The sequence below is a fragment of the Siniperca chuatsi genome, linkage group LG18, assembly GCF_020085105.1.
Source record: "Siniperca chuatsi isolate FFG_IHB_CAS linkage group LG18, ASM2008510v1, whole genome shotgun sequence".
In the NCBI taxonomy this organism is placed as follows: Eukaryota; Metazoa; Chordata; class Actinopteri; order Centrarchiformes; family Sinipercidae; genus Siniperca; species Siniperca chuatsi.
Genome location: NC_058059.1, coordinates 14,067,807 through 14,082,869, shown reverse-complemented (window position 1 = coordinate 14,082,869; position 15,063 = coordinate 14,067,807). Strand labels below are relative to the sequence as shown.

Sequence of the window (15,063 nt, the reverse complement as noted above, 5' to 3'; positions counted from 1 at the left end):
TGTGCTAAAATAAACGAAATGTCCCAAACTCACCATCTGCTTCCTCAGAGGACTCAGGCTCTGATTCTGTGGTTAACAGGGGAGAGAAATTAGTCACAAGATGATGTGATATTTTACATGTCAGTGTACTTTAAGATCCAGTTCTTTTCAGACCTTTGCTAAACTGTCCTTTGTTGCCATCTACAGGCTCATGTTTGAACAGTAAAACCTCTCTTACCTTCATGAGCTGTAACCTCAGAGGTCCCACCTCCCTCTGCTGGAGGAAGATTTCACAGTTACTGTATGTAATGTTGAATGTCAGGTACAAAAAGATCAGGTGTTGTCTGTTAAAGCCAGCAGGATGTTTTTACACACCTGTGTTGTAATCCTCACCTCTGATTCTAATACAATCAATATGTGTTCAGGTATCCATCATGTGATTAAGTATAACTTACCAGATCCACTTTTATCAGCCTCTGTATGAAAAAGATTTAAAAGATTGCATCACCAACTGCACCTGAATCAGCTTTTAGTAGTTTTGAATGAGTTCAAAGGTCATATCATTCCTCTTACCAAGGTAGCGGGTGTCCTCATTCTGTTCCTCCATAACTTGACAGGAAAGGGTAAAAAAATTATTAAAACTTGTTTTACATGCTGTACTTAACACAATGGATAAAAGGTATATTTGCTCATGAAGTTGCCTCATTTTGGTTTACGGTCATTGCCCTGGACTTTGGTCAAACTTACTATTCATGTGAACCCGCTCATTCTTTTGAGCGGCCTGAAACTCCATCTGATCTGAGGAGACAGAGTGATAAAATGATGCAAAACAAGAGCCAAACAAGAAAATGGACAGTGTGTATTAATGAAAGTGAAGGCATTTAGTGTTACAGATAAATAGATGAATTCAGAAACATTAAACAAAATAAATTGAGAAGTTAAATAAATTCCAAAATTGTCTGATAGGTGGCTTTAACAACCGTCTCCCTGTGTCATTTTAAAACAAACTAAAAGACTGCCACTTGTGCAGCCAGGTTGATTAACACACAGACTTGAACATAAACCATAATGAAATACATAAAACATAACAAACATCAGTTAGTCAACTGGTTCTCAATTGGACCAATGCATTGTACCTGTTGTCTGCAGTTCAGTTAGCCCATCTGCATGAAAAAAACAGACATTTGGGTTGACTTTCAAGATATGGAAGTATCATCCTCCTCATGTAATTATTATTATTGCTGATTATTATTGATAATAATTCCTCACCATGCTGAGTGACTACTTCCTCTTCCTCTGAAGATTCCACAAATTCTGAGAGAGCTAGAAGTCACCACAAGTACATCAGTCAGACTTCAAATAAATACAAAACTGAAAAACAAATGCAGTTAATCTGTAAATAAGTAAGAATTTCTATAGAGGCACAGCTGAGGCAGGGCAACTTTATTCATACACAGAGGCAGCTCAAGGTGCTTTACATAAAGAAGTTTAAAAAGACAGATAAAAGGCAAAAAATAAGTGCAATTTTAAGCATAAAAAGTTCAAGTCTAACAGCGAGCGCAGTTTGAATTAGAAGCAGTAGTGAACATAAAAGTCTTCAGCATGTTTTTAAAAGTAGTTACAGTTGGGGCAAATCTGAGATCTTCTGGTTGTTTGTTCCAACAGAGGATGGCATAATAACTAAATGCAGCTTCACCATGTTCATACACATTATGCAACAAAAGTTTGTCACCAGATTTTCACCTCCCAGCCTCCGTCAATGTAAATTATTGTCACATTGAAAATCATAAACATAACATGTATTCTTCTTACCAGAGTGAAAGGCTGCCACAGCGAGGAAAACAAATAGTGGCACTAAAAATCTCATCTTGGCTGCTGGTCTGGTTGTGGAAGACTTGGGGTGTTAGGCTCTTATATCTTCAGTCACATCACATGTTTTGCATGGACAGGTGGCTCTGGTACCATTGTCCCTCCCTAACTGAGAGGACAGCTGGGTGGCACATCAGCACAAAGACCTATCTTTATTCAGGCTGTCAGTGCCACCCATTGTTGGCCCTTCAGTCACACGGGCCTTTATTTGGGATGTTATTGTGTCTGTTTGACTTAAAAGAAACGGGAGTGCTTGCATCCAAGCTGAAAACAATGTTAATTTCCTTTTAGGAATGAAAAGGGTGATTTCACCACACATCCTTGGCTTATGAATGATGGGTCACAATGTCGCTCAGTAAGACAATTCCTCAATTAATTATGCAGATCAAAGAGAGAATGCAAACAGCTGCAGCTATTCCACTTGTCTTAGTCCTTAATCTGTCATTAAAAGCACTGGAGAACATTTTACTCTTCTCACCCTTCAATTTAAAACAACAACCCTGAAATCAAATGATGATAGTGTGAAATTAAAATGGATTTTAAAAGTGAAACAAGATAGAAAGAAAACAAGAGTACAAGTTGGATAAGAAATTCTTATATAAAGAGTTTGCAAGTTTGCAAATTGCTTCATAGAGAGTGAGATCTATATGGGTGCAGTATGTTTTGCTGTGATTCAAACTGAATTTAAATCAGGCAATTACATTTTTAGCTGAAGGCTTTGGAGTAAAATGTCAAATAAGAGCACAAAGCAGACACAGTCTCATCACTTTATTGCGATCGTAAACACTTGCAAAACATTCAGTACAGTGTGGAAATCAAATTAAAACTGAAATCAAAAGTTTAGATTTGTAATTAAAAGCCTAATTTTATTTGTGCATTAGAACCCAGTCTAAATACTCCACGTGGTTGTTTTTTTGGCATTTGCAAAGGGACTTAAGTGTAAAACTGAAACTTTTCTGTCAATTAAACTGCACTATGAATCTTTTTGCTACAGTATGTCTTGACGTATACTCCCGACCAGAAAACATCTTTCAAAAATCTAGAAAAATACACCTCTAAAAGTGCTTAAGAAACAATTAGCAAACTACAATTTTCTTCCCAAAGTGGCTAAAGAACATGAAAGTGGTCTAGGTAGGTCCAATATTTTCAAGAGACATGACATCTGATAAATCACAGGCACAGGTAATACAGATTCTCCTCCATATGTTACAACAAAATACAGAAATGCATCCTACTCGTTTCAGTTTGGTCCAGGTGGCCTGACTCTGATGGCAATTTTCACTTTATTAAAAATGACACAGGAAGACCTGAAGGACAAAAGATTTCTAAAATTCAAGGGAGCCTTATCATGTAATAAAGATGCAAGCCAATTACTCTGATATCTTTAAGGCACAATCATAATTTAAAAAAGCTGAACTCATACATCTGTTTCCTTAATTAAATAGCAAATAAAAACATGGACTTGTTTATACTTTTCATAACTGACATCAACAACATCCGATTTACAAAGAAAATGTCTTAGTGGCACAACTCTCTTGCTGACAGCTGCCTGAACTATTGAGACTGAAAAATCATCGGAAGACAGAAATCAATCAACAAAAGGACATATTTATATTAGTTAACTTTATGCAAGAATTCGGCTAAAGGGTAAAGATGGTTGGCTTATGTGGCACCAACAAGCTGATTTCCTAGATGTTAGCTGTACAGTGTTCATAACAGCAGCTATGCACATTTAAAACAAATTTAAAAAAAAATCAATCTAAAAATACATTTATTCAAGACACTCATGTAGACAGAGGAACACTTAATATGTGTCCCCTCCTGTAGTGCAGTATGCCTCACAGTGATTACAAAATTCAGCACAGTACAATGTTGATACACTTTATTGTGTGATTTGTGCTGCTGTGGCTGGTGAATGATGATCTGTGGCTACTGTTTGGGTGATTAAATGATAATGGCAGTTGGTCTTTTTTTCCTGTTAGTTCTCATTGTACTCACCAAGTTACCTGCTGAAATCTGGGAAAGCTGAGACATTGCTAAATAATAAACAAACCCCCAGGTTAACCAAACTTATATGGAAGAGAAGACAAACATCCATCAATTTACAGAACAACTTCCCGGTTCAACTTTAAAATATTATATTTGAAGTAGCTGTGCATACACAAGCAGTTTTCCTGTGCAATGATCGATTATTTACCTCCAAAGAGAGTGGTCTAGATAATCTGGTTAAACTGCTGACTTGTTTACAACCTGTCTGACTGTTTGACTGCTTGTCTTTGTTGCCCATGATCCCAGATCTCAGAAATTACTTTGGTTAGTAAAAGACACAAATTATGGCCAAAACCACAACAATAAGATCCAAGTTGTAATAAACCGGAATTGTCCTTTAATTTTAACGAGGTCAGAGCACCCCAGACACCTAAAAGAGAGTTGGGATTTGCCCTGACAGGAGTGTTATTACATTGCAGCAGGCGTGTGGGTTTATACTGTATACTTGATTGATAGTTTTTTTATTGCTTTTGGTTCTCATCTCAAGTAGTTCTCCCTCTTCAGAGTTCCCCTCTTAGTCGGGTGTGCAGGTCCTCTTGGTCGATCTTGCTGACCTGTCCGTGCCAGCGGTGGTGTGCTAGCAGGGCCACGTTCCTGGCAGAGATGGCGCTCATCTCCATGGCACTAGCTGTCCACTCCACAGCGTTGAGGTAGTACAGCCGGTTGTGCAGGATGAAGGGAGGGGTCCTACGGTGCAGCGGGCGATAAGAAGGATAAGCCAGCCATTTCGTCTCAGACACTGAATCCCAGGAGAGGAATATGTGCTGCAGCTGCTCCTGGGACAGCGGCTGTTGGGAGAACACCTTCCAGACTTTGGTCTGGCTGGCAGGGGGTCGCTTGTAACCCTCAGGGATGTGCACGGGGTCAAGAGAGCTCAGGCTGTTGATGACAGAGTCCTTTGAGTCTGTGGTGAGGACGTCAGACACGGTGAACTCCGAGGCCAGCTCTGTGGTCCCGAGGTAGGACGTGTTCAGCAGGCCGTGGACCAGAGTGGAGACAGTCTGGTGGTAACGCCCAGGGTAGTGAGATGGGATCGGAGGGGAGAAGCCTGAGAAGTTGATGTCAGACTTTCCCTGGTGAAGCGGTGTTGCTATTATCACTATGTCATACAGAGAGTGTGCAGAACCTGATTCTCCAACATAATTAACCTCATAGTAACTGGTTGTGGTGCCTGAAAATGGGAGACAGAGAGAAATTAAGTTGTTGATGTTGTTGTAAGATGTTTAAATGTTTGACATTTAAAAAGTGTGAACATACACATGAGAGAAAAAGACTGGTTCTATACCTAATGAAGGAATCTGAAAGGTACCTGTCTTGGACGGTCGAACCTTGACTGAAATGGAGGTTACTCTGGCATCGATGAGCTCACTTTTGCTGTGGTACAACAGTCCTGAACACACTCTCTTATTGCCTCCATCGACCGCCCACAGGCCTGAGTCTGCTCCTGCTAAAGACACTGCCCCTAGAAGACAAGAGATACAGTAAATCTTACCACTATGTTACAGCTTTCTTAATAAAAACCATGTATTATTATCTCCGCCAGGCATAAGCCTGGAGGGTATAATGCGTTTGGTCGATGTTTGTATCTGTGCGCAGCTAATCTCGCATACTACTGGACCCATCTGCCTAATATTTTTTGTGCACATTTATGACTGCATGATCAAGGACCCCTCGTGGTGAGCGTTGCGGTGAGTCACAATTTCTGAAAAATCTTTTATTGACTGCTCCGTTTTAGGGGCCGCAAATGATCAACAACTGCTTTAGTTTGGAATCTTGTTTACGCTAGGGTGTTGGCGGATTCTTTTGTTGCCATTTTTACTTTGAAATTGACATTTTAAATCACTGGTGTTTTTGAATTGTCCGAGGTTTGTCTCTATATAGACTGTCTACTCTGGTTACACCTAATGTAACCTGCATATTGTCTCCCCTTCATTCCACTACTCTCATGCATACACGCTGGATACAGCCTGCCTCGGCAACTCACACCAAAACAATACAGATGGATAAATAGCAACACAGGTAAGAAGAAAAATATGTATTTTTGATTTTGGGGTGAACTGTCCCTTTAAGACATTGGCGCGTTCATATTCATATGCAATTTTGTAATACCAGGCCTGGCAGAGATCTGCCCTCTACTAAGTGCACTCTTCTAGTTAGACATGTGATGAACCAATCCAAACTCTTACATTGTAAACATACCCACAAAGCCATTGATGCGGACACTTTGGCCATAGTTGACACGAGTGATGGGTGCGACAACATCGTTAAGGAAGATCTGCGAAAATCCTTCGCCCATCATCGTTTCCTCCAGAGTCTGATTCATCAGGGTAAGAAAACTATCACCGCCCATGGCATGCAGGAGCCTCTCCACACTGGAGAATGAGTAACTATACTGCTGATACTGATAGATCCTGCGAATAAAAGGAGTGATCATTAAGACACCCAACAGTAAAAGGAAAAGCAATTCTGTGTTGATATTCCTGGATCTCATGCTAAAAGAATGAGATTTAGGAGCCATGACAACTGCTTCTCCTCCTCACCTCATAAATTTGTCCAAAATACTCTCCACCCACATCTGCATTCGAAGAAAGTTGAACCCATATCGCCAGAGCATGCGCAAGAAATTCACTATAAACCAGTCACTCTCTTCAAACATGAGCTCCTTTCCATCAAAGATTGCCATTTTAGAGGGGACATCTTTCCTCGGAGGAATACCTGAAAAAAACAGGAAACATAATCTGGTTTCAAATATACTGGACTACATACTAATTATGGTTCAATTACTCATGTATTTGTTCTGAGTCTATTTCATTTAGGAAATGTTGATTTTACCTAGTTTTTCAATGAAGTGCTTCATGTGTAGGTTCAGAGGATGGATCACTGAGCCTCCCGTCTCAAACTCATAGTCTCCGATCTTCACTGTCGCTAGTCGCCCGCCAACAGTGTCAGGTTCAAACACATCGATCTTCACACCGGCTCCAAACTCCTGCCTCAGGTAATACGCTGCCGCTGTACCACCAATGCCTGCTCCGACCACAGCTTTAAAGGAGCAGTGACAACAGAGTAAACCAACTTTGCAACAGGCTCAGCTGGAATCATTCTCTTGAGGTTGCTGCATATGTTAACGAGTGCATCCAATTCACACTATCCACTCAGAGGTTTGGGGCTGCATGATAAAGCTTTATTCCTCCTCCTTTCCTACCAGGAATGGAAAAGATGAGGGGAGGAACGGCTAAAGGAAGGGAGTTTTATTATCAAAAATCTGGACATTTGCAGTGGAAAAAGTGGCCCTATCATAACTGATTCACCCAGTGGAAAATATGTCTGTGTCTTTATTTGATTAATAACACTGGTTATACTGTAGGTCCATATGCACATTTATAGGATGAACTTCTTTCCCCAATTTTCTTTTATTTGACACCTGCAACTTTACTTTTGTGAGATACCTAAAATACACACATCTTACACACTGTATTATCTTAAGCTGCCTTTAATGAAATTCTGTACTCCATCTGCAACTAACAATTATTTTCATTATAGATTAATTATTTTTTGATTAGTCGCTTATTATTTTTATGTTAAAGTCTGAAATCCTGATTCAGTTAAATCAAAGGTAAAAATATCAGACTACTGTCTAATATTTTATGGATCAAACCAAGAAAAATATCTCATCAAATTACTGGTGATCCTTCATACTGACTGACTGACTAATGAATCTAACAAGCTTCCCTCTGGGAGGTACTACAGGATCACCAGTTATAAGTATTAAGGGTATTTTTTTGCAAATGCCATCTCCCTGTTGAACTCACACACTGTATTATTAAGTGTACCACCAGATAACTATTACTATCAAATTTGCTTAAATACAAGATTATGCAATTCATGTAAATTGTGATGTCTGACAATCTCTTTGGTAAATTTTATGTACTTATGTTTATTTTATTTTTTTACTGGCCATTGTTTGTCAGTGCACTTGTATTCTGGGTGAGGTCACAGTGAAGTCTCCACCCTAGAAATATAATATGAATCCTCTACCTTAAGCATCCAGGGGAGGATAATGCTTGTCTAGTCTCCAGTGAAGCAGACTTTAGAGGATGAAGCATCAGAACAAATAGAGGAGGTAGTTGCAGAAAGGAGGACTGCTGTGCACCCTGGGACTGGCTTACCTATCTTTTTGGGCTGATCTTGCAGCTCTGGGGTTGAGGCTAGACTTCTTCTTCCAGTGTGCCAAAGCCCCAGAAAGAGCAACGCTCTCAGTGACAAGGTTCGTGCATTCATTGTGGGCATCTAGTACTCTGCACTACGGAGCATCTGTACAGGAGGAATACATACGAACCACGATAAGTTCAGCTAATAACTTGAAGTCAACAGTCTCTATCAGTCTTGGTCAAAGATTAACGTACAGTCACAGGGTTTCAGACTCAAAGAATAACAAAGGAAATTGTAACATGACTTATTACACAGCCGAGGCCAACGCTATCATGTCTGTCTAATATTTAAAACTTTATAAATATAAAGCGTTCAGTAGTGAACCGTGTGGACTCACTATGTCAAAAGTCACTAACGTTACAGGAGGGCTGCTGTTGATCCAGAAGTAGCCGTTAACAGAGTTAACCTCACCGTTATACTTAAAGATAACTTCGAAGCTCGGTAAAACTTCCCCCTGTCTACTTAAACAGAAAACTGAACTGTTAGCAAAGGCCACAATGAGACTACAAATAACAATAGCTAACTAAACTTGTTTAACGGTTGAGTCTCGTCGAAGCACCGTGAACGTCTCTTAATATTGAAACACACTTCCGGACGGGCACGCTTACGTTCGAGTTTCACAATAAAAGCCTTAAAAATGCAAACGCTTCACTAAATCTGCTACACACGTTTACTGATGAAAATTAACAATCCATCCATCCATTTTCTTCCGCTTATCCGGGGCCGGGTCGCGGGGGCAGCAGTCTAAGCAGGGACTCCCAGACTTCCTTCGCTCCAGACACTTCCTCCAGCTCCTCCGGGGGGATCCCGAGGCGTTCCCAGGCCAGCCGAGAGACATAGTCCCTCCAGCGTGTCCTGGGTCTTCCCCGGGGCCGCCTCCCGGTGGGACATGCCCAGAACACCTCCCGAGGGAGGCGTCCAGGAGGCATCCGGATCAGATGCCCTAGCCACCTCAGCTGGCTCCTCTCGACGTGGAGGAGCAGCGGCTCTACTCGAGCTCCCCGTGTGACTGAGCTCCTCACCCTATCTCTAAGGGAGCGCCCAGCCACTCGGCGGAGGAAGCCCATTTCGGCCGCTTGTATCCGCGATCTTGTCCTTTCGGTCACTACCCAGAGCTCATGACCATAGGTGAGGGCAGGAGCGTAGATTGACCGGTAAATCGAGAGCTTTGTCTTTCGACTCAGCTCCTTCTTTACCACAACGGTCCGATACAGCGCCCGCATCACTGCAGACGCTGTACCGATCCGCCTGTCAATCTCACGCTCCATCCGTCCCTCACTCGTGAACAAGACCCCGAGATACTTGAACTCCTCCACTTGAGGCAAGGACTCCCCACCTACCCGAAGAGAGCAAACCACCTTTTTCCGGTCAAGAACCATGGCCTCAGATTTGGAAGAGTTGATTCTCATCCCAGCTGCTTCACACTCGGCTGCAAACCGTCCCAGTGCATGCTGCAGGTCCTGGTTTGAAGAAGCCATCAGAACGACATCATCTGCAAACAGCAGAGATGAGATCCTGTGGTTCCCAAACCGGACACCCTCCGGCCCCTGACTGCGCCTAGAAATTCTGTCCATATAAATTATGAACAGAACCGGTGACAAAGGGCAGCCCTGGCGGAGTCCAACATGCACCGGGAACAGGTCTGACTTACTGCCGGCAATGCGAACACAGCTCCTGCTCCGGTTATACAGGGACCGGACAGCCCTTAGCAAAGGGCCCCGGACCCCATACTCCCAGAGCACTCCCCACAAAGCGCCCCGGGGCACACGGTCGAATGCCTTCTCCAGATCCACAAAACACATGTGGACTGGTTGGGCAAACTCCCATGAACCCTCGAGCACCCGATGGAGAGTATAGAGCTGGTCCAGTGTCCCACGACCGGGACGAAAACCACTCTGCTCCTCCTGAATCCGAGGTTCGACTATCGGACGAATTCTCCTCTCCAGTACCCTGGAGTGAAAATTAACAACAATTTACTAATTTCTTGTAAACTTGCATATATTTAATTTGATTTTGTCTGCAAAGACAAAAGCTCTGCTGTGAATAATGGTTTGTGTCTGATATGTTTTTTCCACAGAAAAGTTCAATTATCTTGTTAAAAATTTACTCCTTCTCCCTCATTGAAAAATCCACAATCTATCAATATTTAAATATTTTTCATTTTCAAAAGTTGAACTGCTGGATACAAGATGTCTCTTACTTCACTGAGAGTCAGTTCAAATTTGTACATACAGTGGTGTGAAAAAGTGCCCCCTTCCTGATTTCTTATTTTTTTGCATGTTTGTCACACTTTAATGTTTCAGATCATTAAACTAATTTAAACATTAGTCAAAGATAACACAAATAAACACAAAATGCAGTTTTTAAATGAAGGTTGTTATTATTAAGGGAAAACAAAATCCAAACCTACATGGCCCTGTGTGAAATAGTGATTGCCCCCTAAACCTAATAACTGGTTGGGCCACCCTTAGCAGCAACAACTGCAACCAAGCGTTTGCAATAACTTGCAATGAGTCTTTTACAGCGCTGTGGAGGAATTCTGGCCAGCTCATCTTCGCAGAATTGTTATAATTCAACCACATTGGAGGGTTTTCAAGCATGAACTGCCTTTTTAAGGTCATGACACAGCAACTCAATAGGATTCAGGTCAGGACTTTGACTAGGCCACTCCAAAGTCTTCATTTTGTTCTTCTTCAGCCATTCAGAGGTGGACTTGCTGGTGTGTTTTGGATCACTGTCCTGCTGCAGAACCCAAGTTCGCTTCAGCTTGAGGTCACGAACAGATGGCCGGACATTCTCCTTCAAGAGTTTTTGGTAGACAGCAGAATTCATGGTTCCATTTATCACAGCAAGTCTTCCAGGTCCTGAAGCAGCAAAACAGCCCCAGACCATCACACTACCACCACCATATTTTACTGTTGGTATGATGTTCTTTTTCCCAAAAGTCATCAAGACTTTTGGGGAAATGTAACTTTTCGGACAAAAATGAGTGTGACAAACATGCAAAAAAATAAGAAATCAGGAAGGGGGCAAACACTTTTTCACACCACTGTACATGTCTGAAACTCAGATGGTGAGCACAGAGTCTGCACATGCATCATTCTGCATAGTGAAGGTCAAATATCCAAGTAAATAACACTAGGTCAAATGCATTTTTTGACTTGAGGGAGGTTTTAAACAAGTGGGGTACCAAGAGTTTTGCCAGTCCCGACATCTGGTCTGGTGAACTGTAATTTAGACATTGTTTAAGATGGAGAAGAACCAAATACGACTGTATCATCTGCATAAAAAAATTATATCATAAGCCTGTGTTGGAGTAATATTATTAATGTTGACTTTAAATAAAGAACAAGCACAGTGGAGGTGGGCATTTGTGCTTCATCACAGATCATACTACAATTACCCTTTCAAAAGATAACATTTAAAAATAGACTTTGAAAATGTAGAACCATAGGCTACTTAAAATCCAGTTAGGATACTTTTCAGTGATCTTTTTTTGAAAGGTCAATTGATCTGTGCAGTTAGCTGGCAATTTACATGTTACAGGGCTCTTGGAGCGTTGAAGGAGCTGAGCGGAAGTTGTTATCTCTCTTCTGTCATTTTTCACGAAAAGATAAATAAATATTGAGAATATTTCCGTGTTTTTTTAAACGCTGTCGGGCTAAAATCGGAAATCTCCTGGGAGTCAATCCTGAAGTCTGAACACACAAAACGGATGAGGATTTTTTTTTAACAAACCGAATGCGGAAGTTAAGCGGAACTGACGTAATCGTCGTCTCATCTTGAACCATGCTTGAATGGAGGTGACCTTAGTTATTATCAAATTGTAAAGTAAAGAAACCTGGAGACAGCTTTGCCGTAGACAGCGCAGTATACCGTGTCAGTCCGGTCTAGATACTAAACTTGTCTTGAATATTAGCGAAGACTGCGGAGTGAGCAGGACGAACAGAGATGGCCGAGGCACATCAGGCACGCATGCAGACTGTGGTGGAAGAAATGGTCCAAAGCCTAGAGAGGGACCACATCCGTAAAATGCAGGTAGGTGTCTTATCTTTAGGGAGATGTTTGTTTTTGCCAGTCTGATCTCTGCAGCATATGTATCCATCACATCTTAACCGTGTGTTCTTGCTGCAGGGTCGCATGTTCAGCTGCAGTGCAGAGTGCTGTGATCGCTCCACAGACTCCATGTCTCAGGTGCATCAGTGTATCGAGAGGTGTCACACTCCTCTGGCCAGAGCTCAGGGACTGGTCACTTCAGAGCTGGAGAAGTTTCAGGTGAGGGATATGATATCCACTTTCACCACTGAACAAACTCTGCCTCCCTGTCAACATTTGAGTGTGTGGCATTTTCTAAAGTCGGTAGTGAAATGACAAGTAACAGCTATTGTAGCATCCTTTCAATGACAAGGTTATATTTCAGTGGGGCATTTAGAATAATAGAGGTGGTCACCTTAATCAATCTGCCACAGACCATGGCCGGTTTAACCCACTTGGGGGCCCTGAGGTAAAAATGTGTCAATGTGAACAAATTAAACAGATTTAACTGGGAATATGCACCATAAAAGATTAAATAATGGAGATACTGAAACTGCTTTTTGACAATGGGCATTTCTACAAGACAGGCCTCAAGATTAGGTAAAAATTCAGGACCTGTTACTATTACCTATTACTTAAACTGAGTTGATTCTTACTGGAGTCATTTTTAAAATCAGTATTTAAAGGTCCATTATGTAACATTTAGGAGGATCTATTGGCAGAAATGGAATGTAATATTGATAAGTATGTTTTCATTAGTGTATAACCACCTGAAAATAAGAATCTTTGTGTTTTTGTTACCTTAGAATAAGCCGTTTTTATCTACATAGGGAGCGGGTCCCCTTCGAAGGAGGTCACCATGTTGCAACGCCATGTTTATACAGTAGCCCAGAATGGACAAACACTGGCTCTAGATAGGGCTGTTCACGTAGTTTCTCCTATACGCTTGGAAGGGGAGGGTGAGGCGAGCAGTATTCAGATGGTTGCAAACTGCAATTTCACAGCTAGATGCCTCTAAATCCTACACACTGGACCTTTTAAGTAGGATTTTACTAAAGTGGAAATAATTCTGTTCCGTTCTCTTCATTTCAACCCAAGCTTCAATGTCCCTGAGAAGAAATACTGTAAACTACAGATTTGCAGCCAGGAAATAAGAAATAAGTTTCTGTCCTGTCACACATCCTATGTGAAATTCTTTCATATGCAGTGACTTCTCCTAACTCACCCAGTCCTGAAAAGAATTTGCCGTCTGGCTCCAGTGTGCAAATCTCTCAACATGCCTACTTGGACTTATCTCTGTCTGTTTTGTTAGTAACTCTAAATCGCATTTTCTCTTCTCTTTGCCCCCTCAGGACCGTCTGACCAGATGCACGATGCACTGCAACGATAAGGCGAAGGATCTCTTTGACTCCGGCGCCAAGGAGCCAGCTGTTCGATCACTGATGGAAGGCTGTGTGGGCAGCTGTGTGGACGACCACGTTAACCTGATCCCCAGCATGACCCGAAGACTCAAAGAGAATTTGGACTCTATACAGCAGTGAGGAGCAGGACGGGTTGCTGTATTACGTCCTGGAGAGAGACAGCCGGAGTACATTACACACACATACAGCACTCAGCCAGTTTGACCAGTAACGACTGAAGAATTAGAGGGCTGGAACACCATGAAAGGGTGGGGAGAGTGAAGTTTAAAATGGATTATGTGATGCAAGAGTTTTGAAGTTTTAGAGTCTGTGACTCTGAATGTTGGTGTTGTGGAAATTTAAAACTGCTCACTATGACATTTGTTATTGTACTATGTGTAATCTACAAACAGTAACCTCCCCGGAGACTGGGAGCTGACGACGAGAAATAAATCAAGCGATGCATCTGGTGTCGTGTCATTGCACGTGGCCAAGATACCAGCTTAAAAATGCTTTTAAAGAGACCTGTTAAGTGAATTTTTATTACACCATCATGATTCACTTGTGCATCTATTCATGCATAAAGATTTGAATGTCCTCAACTCTTCTCAGCCATATTTCATTTCTGAAGTTTCTCTCCAGTATGAGCCCTCTCATCCCTCATTTCTTTTTTTGTCATTTTATTGTTGTTGAGTTGTTCTGTGATTGTCTGACCTTCATGGTGAGATACGTTTATATATCTGGATTAAAAGTACTGTAGATGTATCTGTTTTTGGACTGCATTACTTCTGTAATATCAACAACATGAGCTCTGCTTGCGAGTATTGAAACAAGGCAATGACAAATGCCAGTGATGCTTCCGTTACGCATTTTAATGACTGTAAAATCATTTTCTCAATTATATACAAATAATGGTACAAGACAGGCAACACTGTGCGGTGGCCTTGTGGAGTCTTGAGTAGCTGCAGAAGAATATTGTACATGATCAAATACAAGACGCAGTAAATGCACTGTAGACCTGATGTAAATCCCACAACCCATTTCATTGGTCCAAATCTAATATATTGTCTGTTTGTTTAGAAAATGTTTTAATGTCACAGCTGGTGTAATATTATAAAGAGTATGCTCTATATGAAAAGTGCAATGAGATAACTTATGAATTGGCGCTATATAAATAAAATTTAATTTAATAAACTATTTTAATTATGCAACCAATCTGGTAAATTGAAAAGGAATTCATGTTTGCAACAAAGACAAACCACCCTGAGAATGCAATATAGCATGTATCAGCAACATAGAACAGCAGGCCTGTGAATGCAATATAGCATGTATCAGCAACATAGAACAGCAGGCCTGTGAACAAGAGCCGGCAAATGGAACAAGGTTAATATAATGTAATAATAGCCATCATTCTGAGGGAACCATGGCATCATTTTCTGATTAAAAAAATACTTCAGACAAACTGTTAACAGGAATAACTGGGATTTGTAAAACAACTGTGATAATCTCTTGACAAACTCTC

At 41.3% G+C, this 15,063-nt stretch overlaps 2 protein-coding genes across 6 annotated transcripts; one reads left to right on the top strand and one right to left on the bottom strand.

Moving 5' to 3' along the window:
* Positions 1–2,601: 2,601 nt before the first annotated feature.
* On the bottom strand, positions 2,602–8,919 carry pcyox1 (prenylcysteine oxidase 1). 5 transcript variants are annotated; one of them, XM_044175179.1, is made up of 7 exons: positions 8,775–8,919; positions 8,064–8,208; positions 6,730–6,936; positions 6,438–6,612; positions 6,097–6,308; positions 5,183–5,359; positions 2,602–5,068 (listed from the first exon to the last, which is right to left on the bottom strand). In XM_044175179.1, exons 2-7 carry the CDS (start codon positions 8,182–8,184, stop codon positions 4,398–4,400), a joined length of 1,563 nt encoding a protein of 520 aa, XP_044031114.1. In that variant the 5' UTR covers positions 8,185–8,208; positions 8,775–8,919; the 3' UTR covers positions 2,602–4,397. The 5 variants fall into 5 exon arrangements, with proteins under 5 accessions (XP_044031114.1, XP_044031112.1, XP_044031113.1 ...); XM_044175177.1 differs by lacking the exon at positions 8,775–8,919 and adding an exon at positions 8,444–8,719; XM_044175178.1 differs by lacking the exon at positions 8,775–8,919 and adding an exon at positions 8,518–8,719.
* Positions 8,920–11,836: 2,917 nt separating this feature from the next.
* Positions 11,837–14,306, top strand: fam136a (family with sequence similarity 136 member A). The gene is made up of 3 exons (XM_044175176.1): positions 11,837–12,144; positions 12,241–12,381; positions 13,494–14,306. Exons 1-3 carry the CDS (start codon positions 12,058–12,060, stop codon positions 13,680–13,682), a joined length of 417 nt encoding a protein of 138 aa, XP_044031111.1. The 5' UTR covers positions 11,837–12,057; the 3' UTR covers positions 13,683–14,306.
* The last annotated feature ends 757 nt before the right edge of the window (positions 14,307–15,063 follow it).

Bases quoted from the DNA above. Each gene is read 5' to 3' on its own strand.
- fam136a (XM_044175176.1), top strand. From the start codon at position 12,058: ATGGCCGAGGCACATCAGGCACGCATGCAGACTGTGGTGGAAGAAATG. The intron at 12,145-12,240 runs GTAGGTGTCTTA...TTCTTGCTGCAG, and splicing joins ACCACATCCGTAAAATGCAG to GGTCGCATGTTCAGCTGCAG. The intron at 12,382-13,493 runs GTGAGGGATATG...TTGCCCCCTCAG, and splicing joins CAGAGCTGGAGAAGTTTCAG to GACCGTCTGACCAGATGCAC.
- pcyox1 (XM_044175179.1), bottom strand. From the start codon at position 8,184: ATGCCCACAATGAATGCACGAACCTTGTCACTGAGAGCGTTGCTCTTT. The intron at 5,360-6,096 runs GTATGTTTACAA...CTTGTCTTCTAG, and splicing joins CCGCATCAATGGCTTTGTGG to GGGCAGTGTCTTTAGCAGGA. The intron at 5,069-5,182 runs GTATAGAACCAG...TCCCATTTTCAG, and splicing joins CTTTCAGATTCCTTCATTAG to GCACCACAACCAGTTACTAT.